The sequence below is a fragment of the Pseudonaja textilis genome, chromosome 2, assembly GCF_049901715.1.
Source record: "Pseudonaja textilis isolate UNSWEBS1 chromosome 2, rPseTex1.2, whole genome shotgun sequence".
Taxonomy (NCBI): Eukaryota; Metazoa; Chordata; class Lepidosauria; order Squamata; family Elapidae; genus Pseudonaja; species Pseudonaja textilis.
In genome coordinates this window covers 15,282,512-15,309,901 of record NC_141991.1, presented here as the reverse complement: position 1 = coordinate 15,309,901, position 27,390 = coordinate 15,282,512, and the positions used below count along the sequence as shown (strand labels likewise).

Below are 27,390 nucleotides of genomic sequence, written 5' to 3'. Positions count from 1 at the left end.
CTGTCCCTGAAGACTACCTGGTACCTTTAATTGATCCAGAATGCAGGATCTGCTGTTTCAGAGTGTGGGAAGCCCCCCCACACACACACACACACACATCAGAGAATGAAATATTTTGGGGAATATGGAATATTGGAGGCAGAATTTTATATTTTCCAAAAGGAGAAATGGAGAAACATCTTCTTAGGGGCATAAAAATTGCCCCAGTCTCTCTTAATAACTCATTTTGTGCGCATTAAAAATCCTGGGCCACCCTACTCACAAATAAAAGACCTTCACCTCCAGCAATGGGATTTAAATTTAAATTTAAAATTTAAAAATTTACATTCTCCACCACCCAAATTCTAAGAATAGGACATGATCTTTTAGGATATAATATGATTAACCCACCGCTATTAGAATAGCAAAAGACACAGAGCTCACTACATCGCACGACCCCTAGAGGCCTTTCAGACATTGCACAACCCCCAGCAGCATCACAGAAAACTATAAAGATCCATCCACTTATTCAACCAATTGGTCAGCTGCCCCAGAACCACATGCCGTTAGTGGTTCTGCTTCACCAATAAACTCTCTTTCCAGTCAGCCTCCATTTTATTTCCAGCACCTTTCTCCAAGCTTGGAACCGAACCAGTTAGATTTTTCTTCCTACAAGAGGAAGCGCGAACCCTTTGAGACCAGAACCAAAAGGGAACTTCGATATAGAAACAAAAACTATTTCTTTCCATTTAGTTAAACTTTAAACGTCTTCAGATATTGGGACATACTTTGATCACATTGTCAGCAGGGCCCAGAATGATGAAGTATTATTAAGAATTGCTACTGAGGAAGGCGTACAAATCACTAAAGCTCAGCCCAGATAACACCTCTGTTGTGTGAACTACACTAGCTCCCCGTTTCTTGACAGGTGCAATTCAGGGTGCAAATCATAATCTTTCGAAGCACAGGGCTAGATTATCTGTGGGACCGGAGGTGGTATATTCAGCAGGTTCTGACCAGTTCTGGAGAACCAGTAGGGGAAATTTTGAGTACTTCGGAGAACCAGCAAATGCCACCTCTGACTGGCCCCGCCCCCATCTATTCTCTGCCTCCTGAGTCCCAGATGATTGGCTGGGTTTTCTTTTGTTGCTCTGCGGAGGAGAACAGAGCTGGAAAATAGGTTAGTGGGGTGGGGAGGGAATGGGATTTTGCAGTAACCTTCCCTCTGGAGTGGGGTAGGAATGGAGAGTTTACAGCATCCTTCCCCTGCCACGCCCACCAAGCCACGCCCACAGCACCAGTAGTAAAAAAAAATTGAATCTCACCACTTTGCAGACCATCCTATCCCTAAGAACATCTAACCTATTCTACAAGGTCAAACAGGCCAAGCACACTCCGTCCCTTATCCTAAATATTGTCATCTGATGGGAGATAGGAAGTGTGCCTTTTCCATGGCAGCCTTTGCGCGATGAAATATCGTGCCCTTTAATCTCCACCCTTTGCACTTTCCTTAAGGCTTTAAAGACCTGACTTTTCTCTCAGGTGTTGGGTGGGGGAATAATAGAGAATGACACGTTAGCATGTGCTGTTGCCAGGTTTTTGTTCTCTTTCATGTTTTATGTCTTAACTGGTTGTTTTCTATCGTTTTCAAAAGAATTCTAAATGTCTTTTCGTTCTTGACTGGGAACCACCCAGAGCTGGTGGTAAGTTGGGCAGCTATATAAATGTTTTCAATAAATTTAAAAGAAGGGGGGAAAAAAGCCGCTGCAACTACATAATGAAAAACCCTGCCTCTTTTTTTTAATGTGCATTTTTGTTAGGCTTTGTTTTCCCCCATTCAGGCAAAGGTGGATGTTAAGTATGGTCGGTGGGTCCCATGAATAGGCGAGACTCGAGTAGTGAACAACAGCTCTTTATTTAACAGATAGATTCTGAGACTGGGGAAACCCTAGCGTGCGGCAGCTCTTCTTATAGAGCTGGCAGCGGGTAGTCAGCCAATGACAACTCTTTGAGTTTGCCGCGCTTGGTTTCAGCCAATCGCGGCAAACCCTGTATGAGCCAATCAGGAACGTTCAAGCCATCCAATCACGATCCGGCTTTTCTGGACCAATAGGAACACAGGGTTTCAAGCCTGCTAATATGGAACAGTGGACATGACAGGAAAAACGATGCCATCAAAGTTTCCTCCTCTCCTGGGGAAAGCCATAAAAGGGGGACTGACCTTCTCCTCTCTTCTCATTCCTATTTGCACCAAGAAGCTGGACAAATGGCCACTGAAGCCGCCAAGAACATTTTTGTACGAGATGGTAAGCCAGAATCCCTGGTGGTCTGAAACAACCTAAAGAAAGGCCCTTGCTGCCAATGGCATCCATGAGTCTTAGTGGGGAGGGCAGTAAAGATAGAACAGAACAGAACAGAATAACAGAGTTGGAAGGGACCTTGGAGGTCTTCTAGTCCAACCCGTGGTGGCTCAGTAGTGAGAATGCAGCGCTGCAGGCTACTCCCGCTGATCACCAGCTGCCAGCAGTTTGGCAGCTCGGGTTCCACTGGCTCAAGGTTGACTCAGCCCTTCATCCTTCAGAGGTTGGCAAAATGAGGACCCAGATTGTCGGGGGCAATATGCTGACTCTCTAAACCAGGGGTCCCCAACCACCGGTCCCCGGACCGGGACCAGTCCGTGGAACAATTTCTACCTGGCCGCCGGTTTGCTGGGTGCCGCCATCTTGTTTTGATGAAAAAGTGCTTCAGGTGAGCTTTTCCGGGTAGAAAGCGGTGTTTGGGTGCTGAAAGAATCCTCGCACCTTAGTTTCATCAAGGCGGGGGGCGGCTTCGAACAAAACTAAGGCGCAAGGATTCTTTCAGCACGCATGGTGAGGCAAGCCGAGTGACCGTCCCAAAGCTGTCGCGAAGCCCATCGACACAGGTACAAAGGAGGAGTTGAAGGTGGCAGGGCGAAGCGGGCGACGGCTGGCTGGTCGGTCGCCTGGCTCGCTTTGCCATGCGTGCTGATAATGTACCGGGCCGCAGATGATTTTGTGATGCCGGTACCGGGCCGTGGCACAAAAAAGGTTGGGGACCACTGCTCTAAACCGCTTAGAGGTATGCCGCGGTATATAAGTCTAGGAAGGAGGGCAAGGAAGGGCAAATGAGGAAGGACGTGTCATGAGGACATGATTCAAACTCCGCCCCTTCAGCACTTCATTGGACTGTGCTGGGGCCATGAGGCTATGAGTCAGGGGTCTCCAACCTTGGCAACTTTAAGACTTGTGGACTTCTATTCCCAGAGTTCTTGGAGTTGAAGTCCACAGGTCTTAAAGTTGCCAAGGTTGGAGACCTCTGTGCTAGGGCCATGATGCTATGAGTGGTTTTGTCAATTTCCACGGCATTTCAGAAACATGCAGATGTCCCTGGCCGTAGGCATATTTCATTGATCAAGGGACCATATATAGGTAGTCCTCAACTTACGACCACAATTGAGCCCCAAATTTCTGTTGCTAAGTGAGACAGTGGTTAAGTGAATTTTGCCTCCTTTTACAACCGCTCGGGCCAGAGTTTGTTAAGTGAATCACTGCAGGGATTAAGTTAGTAACATGTTTATTAAGTGACTCTGCCTTCCCACTGACTTTGCTGGTCACAAAAGATGCTTACACGACACACTAACTTAACAATTGTGGTGATTCGCTTAAGAAATGTGGCCAAACTCACTTCACTAATATCTCGCTTAGCAACATACCTTTCGGGCTCCACTGTGGTCGTAAGTCAAGGACTACCTTTATAGGAACAAAAGGGCACTTTTCTAAAATGATTTGCCTTAAAGGGTGAACTCGGGAGGAGCTACTTAAAAGGAGAAATGTGTATTTCATTTTTGTTTGCAGAAGTTGTTAAGAGGAACGCTAGAGCCTCTCAAAGAGTCTATGAAGATTTAGCCTCCTTTTCTGGTGGCTACTTCTTGAACATGAAGAAAAAGCAACTTTCTAAGGCCTTTGGCACAGTGGAGCTGTCCATGAATGCCGCTCCTGTTAAAATAGCCCATAATTGTGTGGATGGGTCCCAGTTCTCCTTCCCTGTGGATGAAACTCTCTCCGAAATATCAATCTCAGTCAAGACATTAAGGCACATGAGATTCAACTTTAATATCTTGCAACCTTCAGGTAATTGAACAGAGTATATAAAAAGATCACACAAGGCTGCAACTATGCAAGCAAACTGTCATTCCCCCGTCAGAGTCTAATCTGAGGAGGAAGACGAACAGGTGACAGGGAATGGGAGTGTGGCTCCGTTGGCTGTGGGGGAGGCTGGGGAAGGGCAAAGTCCAGCTGGGCAGAGCAGGGAAGAGGTAGAACAAGGGAGAGGGATTCCAGAGGAAGACCCAGGCCCATCCCCCTCTTCATCCTAGGGGATGCAGGGAGGAACGGAGAAGAGAGCAACGTGGGTTGCATGGCTTCTGGGGGGAGGAAAAGGCCCTGATTCCCTTCATTAGCCACACCAGGGAATGAAAGTTTAAAAGAATTGAATGCTGACTGGGGCAGCTGCTGGGAGCAAACGTGATTTATCCTGTGTTGCCTTTGCTTATCTGTGTTCCTGACATCCTCCCAACCATGTGAGTATTGCACTGCCTGCAAGTCTGGGATTCTTGCTCCTGCCCTGCCAAACGAATTACCTCAGTTTGGCTTGATTGGACTTATAGTTACAGTTTGTGTTGACCATGTTTTGGATATGATCCTCTGCAGTCAAAGGTTGTTCCCTAGGAGAGGTTTTCTCCAGCCAGGACATTGGGGGCAAAGTTGGAGCTCATAAAGGGACTCCTACTGATTATCTGACTGTGTTGCCTTTGTGCCACACCCCAGGTCGTCACACAAGCATCTTCCCTTGTCTGATGTAGGACATGTGTAAAAAAAGGGGGGGGCCTTCAGTTGCACAATCATGGATGCCCGAAATTGGAGGAAGCCATAATGCCGGCCATTTTAGCCTCTGCAGATAGTCTTTGACTTCAGTTCATTTAGTGACCATTCAAAGTTACTACGTCACTGAGAAAAGTGATTATTTTTCACACTTAGGAGCATTGCAGCATCCCCATGGTCACGTGATCAAAATTCAGGCGCCTAGCAAACTGACTCATACTTATGATGGTTGCAGCATCCAGGGGTCAAGCGATTCCCCTTTTGTGACCACCTGACAAGCAAAATCAATGGTGGGGGAGGAGACCTGTTTCACTTAGCAACCATGTGTGACTAATTGACCAACTGCAGGGATTCGCTTAACAACTGCAGCAGGAAAAGTCGTACAAGGGGGCAAAGTTCGCTTCACAGACGTCTCACTTAGGAACAAGAAATTTTGGAGCAACCTCAATTGTGGTCGGGATGTTGAGGAGCACTAATATAATTCCTTCCTTTTTTGTGTGTGATATTCCACGATAGGTGATCCATTCACCAAGTATCGTATGATGATTGACACAAGCAATCACAAGGTCGTGAAGGTATCTCCTCTCCCTCAGCCAGGTCGGTGGGCTGTATCTATGACTCCCGGGGGCTCTTATGAGGTAGAGATCAGAGGCAAGAGTTTGCTTGACTTTACTTACCAGATAATGCAAAAGCAGAATGACTACATACTTCCAATCCAAGGACAGCCTGTGAAAGGTAAGTTTTCTAGTCAACAGAATTCTTTATTGGCCAAGTGTGATTGGACACACACAAGGGATTTATCTCCAGTGCATAAGCTCTCGGTGTGTAGCTAAATGACTAAATGGAGCTTGTCAATCATCCAGCTCATGGTTGTCCCAAGGTGGCCTCCACAACTCTCTAAAACAGGGGTTTCATATGTCCCCAAAGTTCCTGGGACAAGCAGTCCAACAGTACAAAGGCTTCCATGCAAAGTTCCTTTATTGGATTTTGTTAGGCATCCTCAAAATATAAATCACATTTATGCTGAGATCCATCTAACTAACAGTCCAATCTTTGCCTTGATAGTCACCTCAATAGTGTTGGACTGCTTGCTCCAGGAACTTTGGGGACATAAAAGGATTGCCTGGAACATGAAAGTGAAAAGATAGTTATCTTCATCCCATAGTATTATAGCAAAGGAAGCCTCCAGCACGATGCTGTGGTCCAGGCAAGAATGCCCCCAAAACTCCCCCAGCCCAACCAGAGATCAATTCAGTGACCAATCAGGATTAAAGATGTGACCATGTGACATGGACTACATCTCCCAAGAGGCATTAACTACATTTCCCATGAAGCATTCCCTTAAGGGGGCAGCTCTCATTCCTAAACTAACTGTATACTGTCTAACCAGCACAAGGGGTGTCAAACTTAAGGCCCCAGGGGCCAGATCCGGCCTGCAGGGTGCTTAGATCTGGCCTGCAGGGCTGCCCTGAAGACAGCAAAAGACTGGCCCACGGTGCCTCTGCCAGTGAAAACAAAGCTCACGAGGGTTACACACAGCCCTCCCGAGCTTCATTTTCACTGGCAGGGGGTTGCAGGAGGCCATCACAGCCAAAAACGAAGCTCGGGAGCCTGTTTTCTCTGGCAGAGCCCTTGAACCACCACAAATGACCCCGGCATGAGTGATGTCGAGCTGGTCATGCCTGCCCTGCCCCCTCGAAATCAAACACGACCCTGATGCGACCTTCAATGAAATTGAGTTTGACACTCCTGATCTCAAAGAACGCAAATTACCAGCTCTCTGAAAGGACTATAAATCCTTCCGTTCCCCACTATCCATTCAGAGCTGAATAAGTTTCTTGGGTGAGAAGCAGAGGTGGATATTCAGCAGGTTCTGACCAGTTCTGGAGAACCGGTAGCGGAAAATTTGAGTAGTTCAGAAAACTGGCAAATCCCACCTCTGACTGGCCCCGTCCCCCATCTCTTCTCTGCCTCCCGAGTCCCAGCTGATTGGCTGCATCTTCTTTTGTTACCCTGCACAGAACGGAGCTAGAAAGCAGGTTAGTGGGCTGGGAAGGGAATGGAGATTTTGCAGTATCCTTCCCCCAGGAGTGGGGATTTTACAGCATCCTTCCCCTGCTACACCCACCAAGCCACACCACGCCCACCAAGCCACACACACAGAACTAGTGGTAAACATTTTTGAATCCCACCACTGGTGAGAAGTGAAATGTCTTCAAAGAAAAACAAGAAAGTGAAAAAGCATGTTGGGACAACCATGACCTGGATGACTGAGAATCTCCATAGAGATTTAACTGTCCACTTTAGGATGAACACTCTTCGAATGGTGCTGGAGCATGAATGGATTTCCAGAAAAAATTACAGACTACAGGAACCATTTGCGCTTCAGTTTGAGATGCTGGCACTACTCAGGTGACCCTGAGGACATACAAATTAAACTCCAAGTGGCCTGAAAGACTCTCTAAAAAGTATGCAAATTGTCAGAGCATTTGGCAGTGCGACTACCTTTATGAGATAACCCAGGAACAACATATAGAACACAGAGACTTAGATATTAACAGTGGTTTAATATACAAGTATATATAGACAATATTTACATGTGGTAGCATAATTTTACAAGCAAGTTTTTCTTCTTCCTAACACACGGAGAATTTCTGCGCTGAATACTGGTCACAAGGAAAGAGAACCTCGCCCTCTAATGGCTGCCATTTATATACACACCTCTTAAGGGGATCTTAAAGGGAAAATACTCATACTCTGCTGAATCACTCTTGTTACATCAGCCAGACTTATATCAGCTTCACAGCATATAGCAGCTATTCATTGCTGGTCAGCTCTTAAGTCCTAATACCTTAACAAAATGGCCGGTTGTTTGCAAGGAGTATAAATCCTTCCATTCCCCACCATCCAGTCGGAGCTGAAGAAGCTTCTTGGATGAGAAGCAAAACTTCTCCAAAAGAAAAAACAAGAAAGTCCCCTTACCTCTTGAAAAAAAATCACCTTTGGGATATCTCAGAAGTATTGAGGAAGAGACAGGACTCTGGAGGAGTGCTCTGCTAACTTTCTCCATTTTTCTCAGGATCAAACTATACCATCTCCATAAAGATGCTGGAGGCAGCCAGAGGTACCCAGATGCAGCGTCTGGTCATTTCTGATGGACTAAGAGGTCCTATTCACTCCATCATTTTAAACCAAACATCTGATGGCCTTGGCAATATCCTGGCCTTTGTCCCGATTCATCTGGATTCATTGGTATGAATCACAGTTTGTTTGTTTTTTCATTCTGATTTGGCTTCATGTTGCATGACCATTTAAAACTTCCATGGTAACCATTAAGAGAACATTCTGTCTAATGTCTATGCATATTAATCCATATAGTGTGACTGTAATATTAATGCTTATCCTTCTGATTATCTTCTTTGCTTCCCTCATTTATTGGTACAGGTAGTCTTTGACTTACAATAGTTTGTTCAGTGACAGCTACAACGTCTCTGAGAAAAATGACTTATGACTGATTTTCATACTTACCACCATTGCAGCTTCCCCATGGTCACATGACCAAAATTCAGTTTGTCAAAATCCCCATGGTCACATGACCAAAATTCAAAATTCTATGCATAGATCAGACCACAGGCGGCACAATTTCAGATTGTCCAGGCCCGAAATTTCGAGCCTGGAAGCATAGGGAATTCTATAGTGAGTGGAGAAGTGGAGTACTTTTCTCAAGAAATACCTCTGAACCCGTTCAATTTGGGGAGCATCTTCAGGCCTGCCACAGCAAGGCGAGTTGGAGCTGTGGGAAACATGAGGGGAGAGATAGTGATAGCTGGGGAATATGTAGCCAAAATAACATTCTTTCCCATGGGAGCCAAGGACGTTCTAAGCAGGTGTTGGAGAGGCGTGGACCAAAACCAGCCAGAGTTGGGGCTGTGACCTGATTGGACCACGTGACAGACGTGTGATCTGGGGGCAAGAACTTTGGGGTTTTGATTCTGGTGGGGAAAACCTCTGGTCCTTCAGAGTCAGGTTTTTAACCAGCTGTGCCAATATGACGTTCCTAATAAATTCATACTTTGAGGAATGTGTCTGCCTCGGAGTTTTGATTGCTTTGGGTCTGTTACTTAGAACCCTGATAATCTCTTTTATGAGGATATGAGTTCATATGAGGCAGTGAATTAGGAGCCTGGCTTATAGTCCCCCAGGGCAAGGGAATTAAATATAATAAATAAATAATCAACCAAAGAAATGCAATCGGAGGGGCCTTCTGGTTTGAGCTTCTTCAGCAACAGACTGAAACCTCATTTCTGCAAGGCTTCGATCTGTGCTTGCCACTGGAGCACCCCGAGCCGGATGGTTTTGGGGCTAAGCCACCCCGTAGAGGTGGTGAAGAGGGGGGAGACTGCCAGCAGGGTTGAGGAGAGCCGCATCTCTCCTCCCCAGATGGCCATTATTCCCTTTTCCGAAGGCGGTTGCAGTGGTGGTCAGAAATGGCCACCACAAAGAACTCAACTGGAAAAGAATGTGCAGGAGGAAGATAAGAAGAGAAAGTTTTGGTTGACCGGGTCAAACAGCAAAAACAACAAATGAGGTACCCTGGAATTGAAACTGTTAAAAAACAATAACATTGTTCCCTAAGAAGATTTTTAAGCTGCGAAGGAGAGAGAAAAGGGAAAAGATTTGGTTTTCTCCTTTTCCTATACTGACAGCTAAGAGACTTAAGCAAGAAATTGGAAAAAAAATCCACTTTGACATCAATAGGCATTTAATGCTGAAAATAAAAAGTCAAAGGGATAATAAAGATTTCTGGATAATTAAAAGCTTTTGAAAAAAGGAAAGGAGAGAAAATAAAATAAAAGGGTAGGATCTGGAAGGGAGGAGACTGCCTGGAATTAAAAAAGAACTTATAGCAAAATCTCAACAAGACTTCCAAAAGATACAGTCTAACTGAAATATCGCAACAAAAACCCCAGGAAGAGAAAGTCAAAAAAGAAATAAGAAGATATAACTCGGGACTATCTGGATTACTTGATGATTTCTGGATTCTTGGTTATTGTTTTGAATGACTAAAATCAATCCGGTGGTTGTTTAAAACTGTTTAAAATGGCTCCACTTTTAGAAGGACTGAAAATGGAACTTTAAAAGTACAAAGAAGATGCACAAGAAGGGAGAGGTTCTTTTGGCTTCGTATTTCAGTTTTTAGAAATGGAGATTTGGAATTATGAGAAACAACAAGAAATGCCTGCAGAACAAGAAGATTGTGACAAAGAAGAAGCCATGTTTAATGAACAAGTAATCTTAGGTGGTGGGGGAGGAAAGGGGGGAAAGAGAATGGAAAGTTTAAGATTGGGAAAAATAACTCCAAAAAAAATTAGAGTGAAAAATAAGTATAAAATCAGAAAGCAACAGAAGAGGGAAATGCAGAAGAGAGAATTAGAACTAGAGAGACAAGGGGGTAAAAGGGGGAGGGAGAAGATGAGAGGGAAGAAAGAAAGGAAAAGAAGTTATAAAGGACAGAAGCAAAATATAGAGAAACAGGGCCTATTTAGAGATAATGCGTGAAAACTTAATGGAAAAAGGGATTCTGCAAAGGTACATAAGATAGTATGGTTATATTAGAATCAGAAATAATTTTAGAAAATATGAAACAATGTATGATTAAAATGTCTGATAAAAAGCTGCCGTAATTTAGTGGAATGATTGTCAATAAATAAATGTAACAAAAGGTATATTTAATGATTTATAAAACATATGTGAAGAGAAATAAGGGAAAAATTAATTATGGAGATTATATGTGTTTTTAAGGAAGTATGATATTTAATTGAAAAGAAGTGTTAAAGATGTTAAGGTTTTAATGATTATTAATGATAGAACTGAACTGGAATGGTATGAGGGTTTATAATTACATATGTTTACAATCTTTCTTTTTTTTAAAAAAAGAATATAGTGTGTATTATGAGAAAGTACCAAGCAGAATTCGATTGGAAGTTATGTATTATGTATTATATTGAAGGTCATAAACTTAAGGTATATATTGAAGTTTAAATAAGAGTTGAATGGATGTAATTAAAAGATATAAAGGTGTCATACTCCAATTAGTAACTACAGGAGAACATTTGTTTAATGAGAAAAGATAATATGAAATTGAAACAGAACAAACAAAAGTATAAATATAATGATTTGAATTGAAATGAGATAATCAAAATAAAATTGAGAAAATTAAAAGAGGGGAAAAACTATATAGAAAATGTAGAATAGTATAAGATATGGAATAGAACACAAAAAGGAGCATAAAATTGAGTTTTGTGTCTGTATGAAGAAGTTCAACCCGGGACCATGCTATTTTCAAAAAAGATGTTTTACTTGTATTTTGTATGTGTGAAAACCCAAATAAAACTTTATTAAAAAGAAAAAAGAAAGAAAGAAATGCAATCACAGTCTAAAACAGCAGCATTCAAAACAAAATCCAGATTGCTCCAATTAAAACTACAAAGGATTAAAATAAAAGCCCAAAAAGAAAAAAGAAAAGAAAAAAGCAGAATTAAGGTTTCCTTCTATAGCCAGCTACGGTATTACGAACTGCAAAAAATGACTATAGCTATAATTTCTTAAGCCTTTAAGGACTTTGTTTATATTTTAAAAAGCAGCTTCTAAGCAGCTGAGTACAGTTATCTACCCAGAGCAGTAGAAATGATTGGAATAATCTCTTCTCTGTTCAAGATGCAAGAGACAAACAATGTAAAATCCATTAATTCCCTTTTTTTACTTTCCAGTCTCCAATATTAAGAGTGGAAGGTCTGTCTCCTGGCAACCTGCCCTTCTCACGCCTCAACACCAATCCCATCCATGTGGCGTCAATAAGGATTCTACCCTTGGCCGACCAAGATTGTAAGTCCTGGCAGCAGTATGAAAACTTATTTTGCCATTTTGATCCATCTGCGCGGGTGCCGGAAACCGGAAGAGCAGCCTCCTTGACAAATGCACGCAGGAGCGCCAGAAACCAGAAGCTTAACTTCCTGGCATGTGCATAGGCACTATCCACTTGCTCCTCTGGTTTCTAATGTGCGTGCATGTGCGAAGACCAGCTGGCCGGCACACGCATGCGCTCCTCTTCCAGTTTCTGGTGCTCCTGCGTGCATGAAGACCAGCTGGCCGGCACACGCATGTGCTCCTCTTCCGGTTTCTGGTGCTCCTGCGTGCCTGAAGACCAGCTGGCCAGCACACGCATGTGCTCCTCTTCCGGTTTCTGGTGCTCCTGTGTGCACGAAGACCATCTGGCTGGCATGCTGGAACACGGAAGAGCAACGGGCGATGGCTAGCGTGCCCAGAGAGATGGCTCTGCGTGCCACTTCTGGCACATGTGACACAGGTTCGCCATCATGGACCTAGGACTACCAGAGCTGTGAGCCAAAAGCAAACATGGCAGCAAAGAGGTACAGAAAAAAAATATATAAGAATTTGCTACCACCTATTGGTCATTATTTGCACGTCCGATCTTGTAAACCCAAAGATGTTTCTTCCAAAAGGCAACTGGACTTCCTTGGTTTTATCTTTAATGTTTTGCTTCTCATCCAAGAAGCTTCTTCAGCTATTCATCACTTCGGAACTGAAGAAACATCTTGGATGAGAAGCAAAACGTTAAGTAGAAAACCAAGAAAGTCCCCCTGCTTTTTAGAATAACCACCTTTGGAGCAAGTATGACCTGGATGATGGAGAATCTCCATAGTCAGTTCTAGTGGAACTGCATCTACCTGTGGAATCTTTGGATGTTCGTTTGTAGACATTTTGTTCCCCAATTAGATAACAGATGTTGCCAACCAAGTAATTAGATCTTATCAAGTCAGGAAACAAAACATCTACAAGCAAACAACAAAGGACAGAAAGCCTCAAGGACTCCATAGTTCGACCCAGAGCTACATAGATGCTCTTCAATTGGTGCTACATCTACCTACCTTCCATTCAGAACTCACAGACACCGCTAAGAAGACTGTTGAAAGTCTATGGAGATTCTCATCCAGGTCAGGGTTGTCCCAAAGATGCTTGTTCAAAAGGCAACTGGACTATCTTTGCTTTGCTTGAAGACATTTCGCTTCTCATCCCAGAAGCTTCTTCAGTTCTGACTGAATGGTGGCGAACGGGAGGATTTATATTCCTTACAGTCATCTGGTTGTTAGCACTCTTTCTGAGAGTTGTTTATCAGTTCAGACTTCATTCAGAGCCTAAGAAGCTTCTTGAATGAGAAGCGAAAGGTCTTTGAGCAAAGCACAAAAAGTCCAGTTGTCTTTGGGACAAGAATGTTGAAACAAACCAAGGTGTGCGACCTCATTTTTTCAAACTTGGCAACTTCAAGACATGGGGACTTCAACTCCCGGAATTCCCCCTCCCGCCTCCCCTGAAAGAGTCCAGTTAATTTTCATCCCAGAAAAAAAAAATGGAAGGAGGCGTCTTTTTTTAAAAAAAATTAAAAACCAGGAGCATTTTCCATTTTACTATTCAAAGCAGGTAAACCAGCTGATATAAATGCAATGCCTGCAGACCTGAGGAGAAGCACATCTGTTTTCCTTGCTGTTCAGGAACCAAATGGCTTGCTTTCCTTTTTCCATTTCCTTTCTTAGCAGTGACTGAAACAGAATGAAAAGGGAAGTCGGCGTGCTGTAAAACCTGGTCCCAGCCTCTAATATTTAGCTTTGTTTCCAACGGTATTTCAGCTCCATGGAAACCTGCAAAGTCAGCCTTAGAAAATAAAAATTATCGACGCCCAATAAATGTGACCGTCTTCTCAGAAAAACCAAAATACGACAGCCCTCGACTTACAACTGTAACTGAACCTGTAATAAAGGCCCTGTAATTATGCCTGATTTTACAACTTTGTTGTAGCGGATTTTAAGCAAACCTGGCAATTTGTCGAACAAACCCATTTTTCTCCAATGGGCTTTATTATTATTATTTTTGGCTGGAAACCAGGAATACTGGAAACTTCCCCCAAACTTGGTCATGTGACTGCAGGATGCTACAAACAGCCATAAATGTGAGCCGGTAGCCACATATCCAAAGTGCAATTGTCAGGGCACTAACAAATCCACCCCCGTTCAAATTATAAGTCTCTAGCCTCATCTCTCAGAGTTAAAAAAATGTTTTATTGGGAATGGACAAGTTGGCATTAGCTGGGTGCAGCCAACACTGAAATACATCATTCATTTCCCCCTTGACCCTGGCCTTCTCCTCGCCCCCTGGATGTACATTCTCCAATGGGACACATCCATAGCCAAGAATCCTCAATCATGCTCTCCAGCAAATTTCTTGCATGCCAACTGCTTTGGGCTGCTAAGGCGATTATCTAAGGCATTTAAGGAATGCACTGCTTCCCCCCTGCCGCCCTTTCTGCTGGCAACTAAAAAGACCAAAGGAGTTTTTTTTTAAAGTTGACAGCGATCATGTGACTATCTGGGGGAAGCGGCCATCGTAACTTTGAAATCAAATTGAAAGTCCTTCTGTGGAGGTCCATTGTAACTTCAAACGGTCACTTTTGAAGCCACAGGTTTTTAAGTGAGGACTACAGATAGTCCTCGACTTAAAGCAGTACGTGTAGTGACCATTCAAAGTTACGATGGCACTGAAAAAAGTGTCTTGTGACTGTTTTTCTCAGTTATGACCTTTATAGCATCCCATGATCAGATGATCAAAAGTCACGCACTTGGCAACTGGTTCATATTTATGACCGCTGCTGTGTCCCAAGGTCATGTGATCTCCGTTTATGTCCATCTGACAAGCAAAGTCAAGTTCACTTAACTACCAGGTTACTAAGTTAGCAACTGTAGTGATTCACTTAACAACTGTGGCAAGAAAAGGTCATAAAATGGGGCAAAACTCACTTAACAAATGTCTCACGTAACCACAAAAACGTTGAGCTCCATTGTGGTCGTATGTCAAGGAAAACCTTTAAGGGACAGGAGGATGGAGAGAATCCTGAAAGGATGAAGAATTTGGGAAGGGCTGCCTTCTAATAAATGAATTTGGCTTTTGATGAATGCTGGCTGAAAAATGGTTATTTTGAGACTGGTGATCGCTCAGCCCCATTGGAGTCATTTGGATCTAAGTTTATTCCTCCCCCATAATAACCATTGCCTTTCAGCACCTACTACAGGTTAGCACTTGGCAATAGCACTTAGACTTATACACTGCTTCACAGTGCTGTGATGACCCAGGGCGTGGCACAAAAGCAACTAAGTCACAAAAGTAGGTGAAGTCCCTTTAATTCCTCCAACTTGGCCCCCAATGTCCAGTTATCATCGGCTGGAGAAAAAAAACCTCTCCCAAGAACAGTTTTTAAAGGGAAGAAATTCAGTCCGAACCCATATAAATTATAAATAAAAACCAACACAAACCACGCTGCAGCAATTAATGAGACAGGGCAGGATAAGGAACTGCAGACTTCAAAAGATAATGAAACACACAGTTGGGAGGATGCCAGAACCCAGATTAGATTTGACAAACAATAATAATGCATGCTTTGCTCCCAGCATGGTGCTGTGCACAAACACCCTTTATGTCCTGTTTTCCCAGCTGCAGCCAATGAAGGGAATCAAGGCCTTTTTCTCCCCTGTAATCCACTTTGCTCCCTTATCTGTTTCTCCCTGCTTGCCCTAGGATGAAGAGTGGGTGAGCCTGGGTCTTCCTCTAAATGCCCAGCCGGACTGTGCTCTTCCCTAGTTTTCTCCACAGCCACCGGAGCCACACTCCCACTCCCTGTCAGCTGTTCCACCTCCCCCTCGGAATCAGATTCCAACAGAGGCATGACAAGTACTTTACAACCCTCTCTGAGTGGTTTACAGAATCAGCATATTGTCCCCAAGAATCTGGGTCCTCATTTTACTGGCCTCATAAAGATGGAGGGCCGAGTCAACCTTGAGCCGGTCAGGATTGAACTCTTGGCAGTAGGCAGAGTTAGTCTGCAATACTGCATCCTAATCACTGCGCCACAATGGTTCTCAGAAAGTTCAAAGGAGCCATCAGTACCAAATGGTGAGGACTTCCATTATATGACAACTCAGTCACCTTTAATTGCAAGTTATCCCCCCCATCTTCAGTGTGCCCTATTGTATTTCCAAGGTACATTGTTGCCCGGTGAGAGCCTAGAGGTCTCTGTCCAGGTGGTGAATGATGGATCAGCAGCTGCAACGTTCACCTTTAATGTCCGAGATGACCTGCATCTCACACAGAGCTTTAGACCAGCACAACGTTTCTTGAAGAAAGGAGAGAGCACTCTTCTCATGGCAACATTTGCGGCACCTGTCAATAGCTCCAATTTTGCCTCAAGGTAAGATAGCAGTACCAACATTTGGGATATCGTGTGTCCGGTCCGGCATCTTCAGCTTCTTCACTTTTCTGGCATCCTGCCATAAATTGCAAAGGAAGTAGGGGGAGAAATTTGGGCAGTAATATGGGAGTGAGAAGACAAACGGCAGGAGGGATGTTAATGGGAACCAGAGGTGCCAAATAGGAATAAACCAGTCTCCAAGGACACCTGGGCTGGGTACCAAATGCAAAAACGCAGTGAGCAACGCCACACTCTGAGTCATTCCCAAAACATCCAAAAGACATCCTATTGGACACTGATGGACTGGTCAAGTGGGGAGGGCCAGGGAAAGGGGAAAAAGTGTAATCTTTCTTCAGGCATGTTCAGATCTAGCTTTACTTTCTCTGCAGCCACTTAGCTTTAGTTAAAGGACCTGAAGAATGGAGAAGAGAGCAACATGGGTTGTGTGGCTTCTGGGGGAGGAAAGGGCCCTGATTCCCTTCATTAGCCACAGCTAGGAAGAGAGTTTTAAAGAAATGCACGCTGAGTGTGGCAGCTGCTGGGAGCAAACATGAGTTTATCTTGTATTGACTTTGAATATCTGTGTTCCTGGTGTCTTCCCAACCATGTTGAGTTATTGCCATGCCTTCATGTCTGGACTTCTTACTCCTGCCCTGCCAGATTCGTTATCTCATTTTGCCTTGATTGGACTTATAGTTACAGTTTTTGTTGACCAAGTTTTGGACTTCATTCTCTGCAGCCAAAGGCTGTTCCTGGGAGAGTTTTTTTCCAGCTAGAAGGTAACCAGGACACTGGGGGCAAAGTTGGAGCTAATAAAGGGACTCCGACTAGTTATCTGACTGTGTTGCCTGTGTTGACCCACGCCCCGGGTCATCACAGAACCTATCACTTCAATCAAACGGAGGGTCTTTTTTTTCCAAAATGTCTAAATTAGGGCAGGTCTGATATCAAGTTGCTAACTTAACAACTGCAGTGATTCATTTAATAACTGTGGCAAGAAAGATAATAAAATGGGACAAAATTCACGTAACTGTCTCCCTTAGCAAGAGAAATTTGGGGCTCAGTTCTGGTCATAAGTCAAGGCCTGCCAGTATTGGTATTAAAGTAGCTTTCTCCTCCTTCTACTAAATCCAGTTTTTAAACCATTATGGCTGGTTTTGGACAGTGCACCCAAGCAATTGCATTATGGTTTATTGCGATACACAAACCCAGTCGTTAGAAAACCAATTTCTGCCTCAAGTATTCATGCCATCATGAGGCAACCTTCCATTTATTCCAAACATTTATCTACAGTTTGACTTGGATTAAAAGGGAAGATTCCTTAGAGGGAATCTTGAAACAGATAGGATTGCAGTTCCAATACTTAATCTCAGAGAGAGACACTCTGAAAGCCATGTGTTGTAACTTTCTTGACTTCTTTGAATTATTTTAAATTTGAAATGGGGTCAGAGCAGTGGTGGGATTCAATTTTTTTTACTACTGGTTCGGTGGGCGTGGCTTTGTGGGCGTGGCAGCAGAAGGTTACTGCAAAATTCCCATTCCCTCCTCATCCCACTCACCTGCTTTCCAGCTCCATTCTCCTGTTCCGGGCAACAAAAGAAGACCCAGCCAATCAGCTGGGACTCGGGAGGCAGAGCATAGATGGGGGTGGGGCCAGTCAGAGGTGGGATTTGCTGGTTCTCCGAATTACTCAAAATTTCTGCTAACGGTTCTCCAGGACTGGTCAGAACCTGCTGAATACCACCTCTGGGTCAGAGCCAGTCCTAACTAGTAATGTAAGTGCTGGGTTGTCTAAAGCAGTGATCTCGGACCATTTTGGTTTTGCAGAACCAGCCAGGGAAGCGGGGGAGAGGAAATGGACCCATGAAGGTGGCAGGCGTGCATGTTCGCATGGGCAGCTCAGTGTGCATGAGCAGTGGGCACTCGCATGCACAAGCGAAGGTCCATTTGTGCTGGAGTTTCATGTGTGCGCACGAGTGCCCACCACTCACACAAATGGAGCTGCATCAGAGATGGTATTCAGCCAGTTCTGACAGATTCTGGAGAACCGGTAGTGGAAATTTTGAGTAGTTTGATTGGCCTCTGATTGGCCCCGCCCCCATCTACTATCGGCTTCCCATCGAGTCCCAGCTGATTGGCTGGGTCTTCTTTGGTTGCCCTGCCCAGGAGAACGGAGCTGGAAAGCAGGTTAATGGGGTAAGGAGGAAATGGGGATTTTGCAGTATCTTTCCCCTCCCACCAAGCCATGTCCACAGAACTGGTAGTAAAAAAATTTGAATACCACCACTGAGCTGCATGTGTGCACTTGTCCGCGGTTTGGGTGACCCAGTTCCAAACAGGCCACAGCCCAGTACCAGGCTGTGGCCCAAGGGTTGGGGACCCCTGTGTGTTGGGGGGGGGGGGGTCTTTTCATATCACCCTTCCAAAGATATGCCTCCATTCTTAACAATCACCACTAACTTTTCTTTCAGTCTTGCGACATTTACAGCCAAAACCAGTTCATCACAAAACTACCTGACTCTGCTCATCACTGTCATTCCCAAAACAGCCTCGGTGAGTCTCCTTTTCTCTCACAGTTCCCAAATTACTGCTAAACTTCTGCAAATTTGTTTGCGTGTTCTACACAGAGGTGGTATTCAGCGGGTTCTGACCAGTTCTGGAGAACCGGTAGCAGAAATTTTGAGTAGTTCAGAGAACCGGCAAATCCCACCTTTGACTGCAGATTTTACAGTATCCTTCCCCTGCCACTTCCAACCAAGCCACACCCACAGAACCGGTAGTAAAAAAAATGTGAATCCCACCACTGGTTCTACGTTGCAGTCTTTCTTGACCTTATCAACTTCAAGATAGGCGGACTTCAATCCCTCAGCCAAGGAGAGCGTCGTAATCTGCAATCTTTTTTTGTTTGTTTTTTTTACTTGGTTTGGCAGCTCTGGTTTTGGTTCTCTGCCTTGTCATGATCCAGACCAATATCTTAGGACGCCGGTGTCAAACCCACAGCATCGTGTTGCTGTCACTTGACGCATCGCTTTGCGGTAGCTGGGGTGGGCATGGCCTGCACGTGACGCATCCGGCCCGCGGGCTGCCAGTTTGACAAACCTGTCTTAGGAGGAACAACTGTTGCTCCTCCGAAAAACAAGAAAAAATACAAGCCCAGATTAAAATGGAGCCACGTTGTCTTAAATTAGCTAAATTTAAATCAAAAGATTGGGCAGGAGGCTTCTCAACTTGCGGACAATGGCTCACAGTCCAGCCCTGTGTTCCTGCTCTTTCTGGTTTACTTCATTTAAAGAGAAAACAGTAAAAAAAACCTTTCTCTGTCTAGCCCAATGTTTCTCAAACTTGGTAACTAGGATGTTTGATGTTCAACTCCTAAAATTCCCAAGCCAGCAAGGGAATGTAGGGTATAGAGAGAGAAGAGAAGTGGAGAAATCACATAGCCTTGGGGGGCTGCTGTGCTAATGGTACAGGTATCAGATGTGATTCCACCTAGCTTCACCTGCTGCTTCCTGTCTGTTAGGAAGCTTATGATCCACTTACAAGTGTGTTCAGGTACCGCTAGTTGGTTTAATTTAATTAAAAGAGTGTCTGGAATGATGGTATTGAATGCTGAACTGAAGTCTACAAAGAGGACCCTCGCGTAGATATTTGGAGATTCAAGGTGTTGTAGGATGTAATGCAGAGCCATGTTAACAGCATCATCTGTCGATCTATTTGCTCGGTATGCAAACTGCATGGGATCTAACAGCGGATCCGTGATGGTTTTCAGGTGGGACAGCACAAGCCTTTCAAGGATTTTCATAACTACAGATGTTAGAGCAACTGGTCTGTAGTCATTCAGTTCCTTGATGGAGGGCTTCTTTGGCACTGGGATGATAGTAGAGTGTTTGAAGCAAGAAGGAACATAGCACATCTCTAGTGATCTATTGAAGATTTGGGTGAAGATGGGGGCCAATTGGTCAGCACAGACTTTTAAGCAAGAAGGAGTTATCTGGTCTGGCCCTGGTGCTGTTCCTGGCTTTTGTCTGTGTAATAGATCTTGGACTTCTTTTTCTGTGATCACCAGAGGTTGTGAACCCAATGGATTGGAGCCAGCTGTAGGAAGCTTGGCTGTTTCTTTACTGTTTTTGCTTTACTGCTCAATTATGCACAAATACCACTCTATAAAGCCTTAGTAAGACCACACGTAGAGTACTGCACCCAGTTTTGGTTACTACACTATAAAAAAAATGTTTAGACTCTAGAAAGAGTGCAGAGAAGAGCAACCAGGATGATTAGGGGACTGGAGGCTAAAACATACGATCAAGGGTTGCAGGAACTAGGCTTGGCTAGTCTAGTGAAGAGAAGGACCAGGGGAGACATGATAGCAGTCTTCCAATATCTGAGGGGCTGCCACAGAGAAGAAGGGGTCAAGCTATTTTCTAAAGGACCTGAAGGCCAGACAAGGAATAATGGATGGAAGGAGAGATTCAACCTGGAAATGAGAAATTTTCTGACATTGAAAACAATCAACCAATGGAACAGTTGCCTCCAGACGTTGTGGGAGCTTCATCAGTGGAAGTTTTCAAGAAGAGACTGGACTGCCATCTGTCACATATGGTGTAAGGTCTGCTTGGGCGGAGGGGTTGAACTAGATGACCTACAAGGTCTCTTCCAACTCTGTTAATCTGTATCTAAATGTCTGGTCACCAGGAGGATTAATAGATATGCGCTCTTCCTTCAGGAAACTAAAGAAAACCCACCAGCCTACCACCTTCTTCAATTCTACATGCCTTGTGGAGCTGACAGCTGGCAAAGACCTGACTGCTCTCAACACACCTGGAACATGACATTTTCTGCTGAGGGTGCTGAAGCTGCTGTTAGCGTCCAGATCAGCCCAGATCCCAGCGCTTTATCTTGTCATTCAGAAGAGGAAGGTAGCAACAAGAAGCTCATCTGTGATTACAAGTGAGTATCTCTGTTTTCTGAACAACTGTAGAACAGAATGTACAATGGTCAACCAGCTGTTCTCCAGATATACTTGAGCAATATTTATTTGTTTGTTTGTTTGTTTGTTTATGACATTTATATAGCCGGCTACTTGCTCACAAACAGTTAAAAAAAAACACAAAATAGGAAAAAAAATAAAAATAGAATTTTTTTAAAAAAAGATTAAAATAAAACAATAACCTACCACCCACCCAGCTCCTGCCTCATCACATGATTAAATCAGCCATTTTATGGGCTCCATCACACTTTGGGTTCCCCCAGGCCTGCTGGGAAAACCACGTTTTTGCTCCCAGGAGGCTTCCCTTGAGGCCCAGGAGGCAAAAAAACGGAGCATGGGGGCGGGGGGGGGCTGTGCCCCTTTTTTGCCTCCTGGGCCTCAGGGAAGCCTCCTGGGAGAAGCAGTAAGACAGTGAGGGGGATCCTGGCGCAGCTGATCCTTGGAACAGCTAGTCGTCAGGAGGAAAAAAAAAGAGATACAAACCGATAGCTTTTTTTTTTTAAATACCGGTTCAACCAAACCAGTAGAATACCACCACTGCTTTTCAGTGGCTGCTCCAGATGTTTCCCCCTCCAGTATCCCCCTCCAGATGTTCAAATGGTCGCTCTCTTCTGATTTTCAGAAAACCTGTAAAGATTGGGTTGATCCATCAAACTGTGGGAGAAGGATTGTTACGTCTCTTTCTCTGTACAAAGAGCTGGTTTTTTTGCTTTGGAGTGTTTAGGTTCCCGCTTTATATACAGGTTGTTCTCAACTTACAACTGTTCAAAATTACAGCCGACCCCTCCCCCCCCCAAAAAAAGACTACTTATAGCCTGGTTTTGAAGTTCTGACCTTGCTCACCCCATGGTCATGTGACTACATTTTAAGCGCTCGGCGCCCCCTGTGCTTACGGCTGTTTGCAGCACCCCACAGTCATGTGACTACAATTTATAAATATGGCGCCCAAAACAGGTCTTTATTTCCCGGTTTCCGGTAAAAACCATCCAATAGCAAACAGTGGGGGACTTGCTTCATAACAGCCATGAAAAAAAATTGCAAAATCAGGCCCATTCATTGGGTGACCAGCTTACAATCACAATTGCCAGGCTCAATTACAGTTGTAAGTCAAGAACCGTATGTGTTTTCTGGTTTTAGTTTTGCTCACATCATCAGTAATAAGATAAGGTAACCTTTACTATCATTTCTTACTGTGAGCACACTGGCCCACATTAAAAATGAAATTCTGTTGCCTGCTCACAAAAGAAAGTATATATATCTACCCATACATCACAAACATATGCACATGCTATATAGCAATAGCACTTGGACGTATATATCGCTTCACAGTGCTTTCCAGCCCTCTCTAAGCAAGGTTGGTGCTATATGAAACAAAACTCTGGCTGAATCTGGATTGTCTGCTTCAGATACCATGGAGCCTTCTCCCCAAAAGTTAACAAGGAAAACAGATTGTGAAGTGGACGCATAGCGTCCCAGACAATTTTGCGGACTCTGCTCAAGCATCATTTATTTGCCATGTCCTGGATAGAAGGCAATGAAGCTGTCAATAATCTTTTCTGCCATCCTCACCACTCTCTGCACCGCCTTCCTATCCAAAGCAGTAATGCTTCCAAACCAGACTGTCATGCAATAAGACAGGATCCTCTCGATTGTCCCTCAATAGGAAGTGGTAAGGACAGTGGAAGGAAGATGTATTTTTCTCATGCGATGCAGAAAATGCAGGCGCTGCTGCGCCCACTTCCCCAGCATCTCACTGTTGAGCCACCAAGCTAGCTTACTCAGCTGCACACCCAGAAACCTGGCGCTGCTAACTACCTTCACAGGTGAATCATTAATATACAGAAGTGTGTGGCTGTGGCTGCCTTTTCTGAAATCGGCAATGATCCCTTTTAGTTTTTCCTACGTTTAAAACGAGGCTGTCTTTTGTTACACCAGTTCACTAAACCGTCTACCTCCTTGTAGTAAGCACCATCATTTCATCTTGAATAAGGCCCACTATAATCGTATCATCTGCATACTTCACAATATGTCTGGTGGCAAACCTAGCACAACAGTCGCAGGTCAACAAGGTCAACAGCGGGCTTAGGACACAGCCCTGGGGATAACCTGTGCTCAAGAAAATGGTGTTTAGAAAGATTAATCCCAACTCGCACATACTGGGGCCAGGGGTGGGATTCTTCTGGTTCATACTGGTTCAGGCGAACCCCTTGTTCCAACGATCAGGTGGCTCCAAACCAGTTCACTCCGATAAGCCATGTGGGTGTTGAGGTAATTCCCCGTTAGGAGAATGAGCGCATACAGGGAGACGTATAGAGAGTAGTGTTGGAATAATACACACAGAGCACACAGATACACTGTACAGTAAATGTAGGTTTTTACTTCCAGAAAGGTTTAAGCAAAGTTGAAAATAAGCAGTCCAAAAGTCATTCACAGGTAAATCAGTCAGTTTTTCAATCCAGGGATAATCCAAATAATCAAATTCCAGTGTCAAAAACAGTTCAGTATCAGACTTACATTAAATCCAGTAATATCAGTCAATTAGAAGAAATGGAGCAACGGCAATACTTTCCAACAGAAGGAAACAGATATACACTCAGACACACTCTCTTCTGAGACTAAGACTAAGACAATCCAGGTTTCTGGCTCCATCTTATGTCTGTTTGAAAAACCACACCCAATTGCAGTTTTTGCAATCTCTTAAAGACATAGTACTAAAATGTTTATCCTGGTTTATATATTTCTAACCCAAATACCTGTTAGGTGACTTATATTCCTAACAGTGGGCCGGCCTGCCCGCCCCTGCTTTTCCCTGTGCTGTATGTCTTTTTGTCAGAGCACAACGGATTCACGCGGCAGAATGGTCTGCCTCAGCTGTTTTGTTCAGCTGCAATTGAAGGTAAGTAATAGCTTTCTTAAATGCGAAGGATGTGCGTGCGCAAAGCACATGCTCACCAAGCCAGTTGTTATACTGGTTGAATCACACCCCTGACTGGGGCCTGTCAATAAGAAAATCAACAATCCAGTTGCCCAAAGGGGTATTAAAGCCTAAAAGGCTCAGTTTGTCTCCTAGATGCCAAGGAATGATTATATTCAATGCCAAACTGAAGTCGACAAACAGCATTCGCACACAGTTGCTTCTTTCAGTGAGGCAAGCTCAGATGGATTACAGAAGAAATAGCATCCCCCGTAGAGCGATTTGGACAGTAAGCAAACTGAAGCGAGTCAAATGCTGGAGGGAGGCTGGATACCATAAAGTCCTTCATCAGCCTCTCAAAACATTTCATAATGATGGATGTAAGCGCAACTGGATGGTAATCATCGAGACCCATAATTGTAGAGGGTTTTTTTGGCACTGGCAAAGTAACGGCCATCTTAAAGCACGATGGGACCACTGCCTGCTGCAGTGAAAGATTGATATATTTATCTTTTCTATTTATCTTGTTGGTTTATAACCTAAGCTACCTAAGCTGCTGTCTGTCTATGTGTCTAGTACAGCTATAGAGCTTATGTACAACATATTTGAAATTTCTTAGTTCAGGGGCATTTCTGAGGCCCATTTCAAGCATGGCTTTTCTTCAGGGGTGGGATTCAAAAATCCCAGCAACTGGTTCACTGCCCTGTTGCTGGGTGGGCGTGACCATGGTGGGTGTGGCCTACTGGAACTTCCTGGAGGGCCGTTTTTCGCCTTCCCCAGAGTCCGGAGGCTTCCCTCAGGCCTCTGGGAGGGTGAAAATGGCCTCCCCCGGGCTCTGGAGGCCTTCCGGAAGCCAGAAACAGGCCTGTTTCCAGATTTCCGGCAGGCCCATTTTTTTCCCAGAGCCTCCACATGGACCCTGCACTTACCTGCATTACATGGAGATTCCTGGGAGGGTGGGCAGGGCTAGCCGGTCAGTTGAAATACCAGTTTGGCGAACCAGATGAAAACTTAACATCCAGTTCGCCCAAACCGGTCCAAACCAGTAGAATCCCATCCCTGTTTTTCTTGTACACATTTCGCCTTTCCACACAGAAAGAAACAAGTAACCCACCTATGAAATGCCTTATATATTAATCATATACTATATGTACTTTGGGGAGGCAGGGAGGGAACAGCAGGAGTACTATTTTAACTGTTTAAAAACATCTGCAAGAAAACAAACAAGCTCAGAGAGCACACCAAGGACCCCTCCCATCATGTTATGTTTGTGTTGCACCCTTTTTTTCGGCAAGTTTCCCTGGCTTCCATAATCCATATGCTTCTGAGTGGAATTCAAGATTCTGGTTATCTCCTGCTACCTTCATCAGTGGTGGGATGCTGCCAGTGTAACAGCTGGTTCGCTAATCGTGAGCTGCGCGCGCTGCATGCACAGCTTTCAAAATTACTTATCTTCAATGTTACTTTGGGGAAGTAACACAGTTGAGGTGCGGCAATCAGCTCTGCCACGTGAATCCGTTGAGCAGATATAGGTGAGTACAGCGCAGGGGCGGGCGAGTGGGCGGGCCCACATGATCGTTGGAGCAAACCAGTTTGGAGCCAGCTGATCACCGAAGCTAGGGATTCACACAAACCGCTCCAAACCAGCAGAATCCCACCCTTGACGTTTATAGCTTGGGGCCAATACATCTGGAGGACCGAGTTTCCCCACTTACTTCTGTGTGCTTCATCAGGTCCAACAAGAGGAACACACTTCAGTTCCCATCAATAAAAATATCATCTAGGACAGTGGTTGCCAACCGATGGGCCAGGGATCACTGGTGGTCCGTGAGAAAATGTTGGTGGTCCTCAGAGAAATGTCCCCCCCCTAAAGCACTCCCCCCAAAGCAATTAATCCAGTGTGCAGGAACACAAGGCTGTGCCGGAACACAAGGCTGCGCCGGCCACATGGCCTGCCCACCCGCTGGCCCCACCCTTCAGCCGAGTGCAAACCTTATCTTGAGTAGAGCCACGCGAGCTGGAACTGGAAGTTAAGACCAGCGGCAGAGGAGCGAAATCCACCCTGGGGTGGCTTGCTGACGTTGGTGGGAAAGTCGATCCCATATTCCAGAGCTGCAGGAGTCACAAGACTGGCCCTTTGGTCATCCCAGAGCAGCTCCTCCAGTCCATGGCAGGCCGGTGTACCCCGGTGGAAAAGCAGCTGCTCCGGGATGACCAAAGGGCCAGTCCTGTGACTACTGCAGCTCTAGAATATGGGACCGACTTTCCCACCAACGTCAGCAAGCCACCGTCAGTTAAAATTCATATTAATGGTCAGCGGGGTTTAAAATTATAAGTTTGGTGGTCCCTGAGATCCAAAAGGTTGGTGACCCAGAAAATGTGTCTTTTTGGGTTGCATGTTTGGAATGTCATTACCTTCTGATTCTACCAGCCTTTCAGAAAGCTCTTAAGGAGTGTCAATTTACCATCACCTGCTTAGCCATCTTCTATGTTTATCTCCTCTCTAGGTCCAGCTGCTGTTCTCCTTTAGCAGATGTCCTGATCAGTGATGAGAATGGCAACATGAACAGTTTCACTGTGGATTACAACACACAGCCTCCCACACCAGCCTTGTGAGTTCTGACAGACCTGAATTCTTGAAGTTCCCTTTTTCAGAATCAATGATGTTTTTTTAAGGTCGCCTTCATCTGGCAACCTCCAAAGTACAGGTAGTCCTCGACTCACAACAGTTTGTTCAGGGACTGTTCCAAGTTACAATGGCAGTGAAAAAAAGTGACTTGCAACCAGTTTTCACATTGATGACCATTGCAGCATCCCCGTGGTCACATGATCAAAATTTGGATGCTTGGCAACTGACTCATAGTTAGGATGGAATGCAGTGTCCTGGGGTCATGTGATCAAACTTTTGCAAACTTTTGACAAAGTTAATAGGGAAGCCAGATTTACTTAACAATCGTGCTACTAAGCTTAACAACTGCAGTGAATCACTTAACAACTGGGGCAAGAGAGATTATAAAAGGGGGAAAAACTCACTTAACAAGTGTCTCGCTTAGCAACAGACATTTTGGGCTCAAGGACTACCTGAACTTGGGATAACAGATCCCAGAATTCCCAATCTGCACTAGTATGTAGGTTGAGGAAGACGGCATTTTAAAAATTACCAATTTTTGCTATACCGCAGAAATTGACAATACGGGTAGTCTTCAGTTTACAATTGAGCCCAAAATTTCTGTAGTTAAGCGAGATATTTGTTAAGTGAGTTTTGTCCCATTTTATGACCTTTCTTGTCATGGTT

The 27,390-nt window shown here is 44.5% G+C and overlaps 1 protein-coding gene across 1 annotated transcript in view; it reads left to right on the top strand.

The window, feature by feature from the left end:
* The window catches only part of LOC113449068 (uncharacterized), a 31,365-nt gene extending 4,654 nt beyond the window's left edge, over positions 1-26,711 (top strand). The window contains exons 2-10 of the mRNA XM_087927673.1: positions 2,128-2,285; positions 3,855-4,130; positions 5,397-5,615; positions 7,960-8,132; positions 11,651-11,765; positions 15,987-16,194; positions 18,666-18,747; positions 20,918-21,141; positions 26,603-26,711. Of these exons, the coding sequence (XP_087783799.1) occupies positions 2,128-2,285; positions 3,855-4,130; positions 5,397-5,615; positions 7,960-8,132; positions 11,651-11,765; positions 15,987-16,194; positions 18,666-18,747; positions 20,918-21,141; positions 26,603-26,711 (1,564 nt within the window). The remainder of the gene's footprint in view (positions 1-2,127; positions 2,286-3,854; positions 4,131-5,396; positions 5,616-7,959; positions 8,133-11,650; positions 11,766-15,986; positions 16,195-18,665; positions 18,748-20,917; positions 21,142-26,602) is intronic.
* Positions 26,712-27,390: the final 679 nt, after the last annotated feature.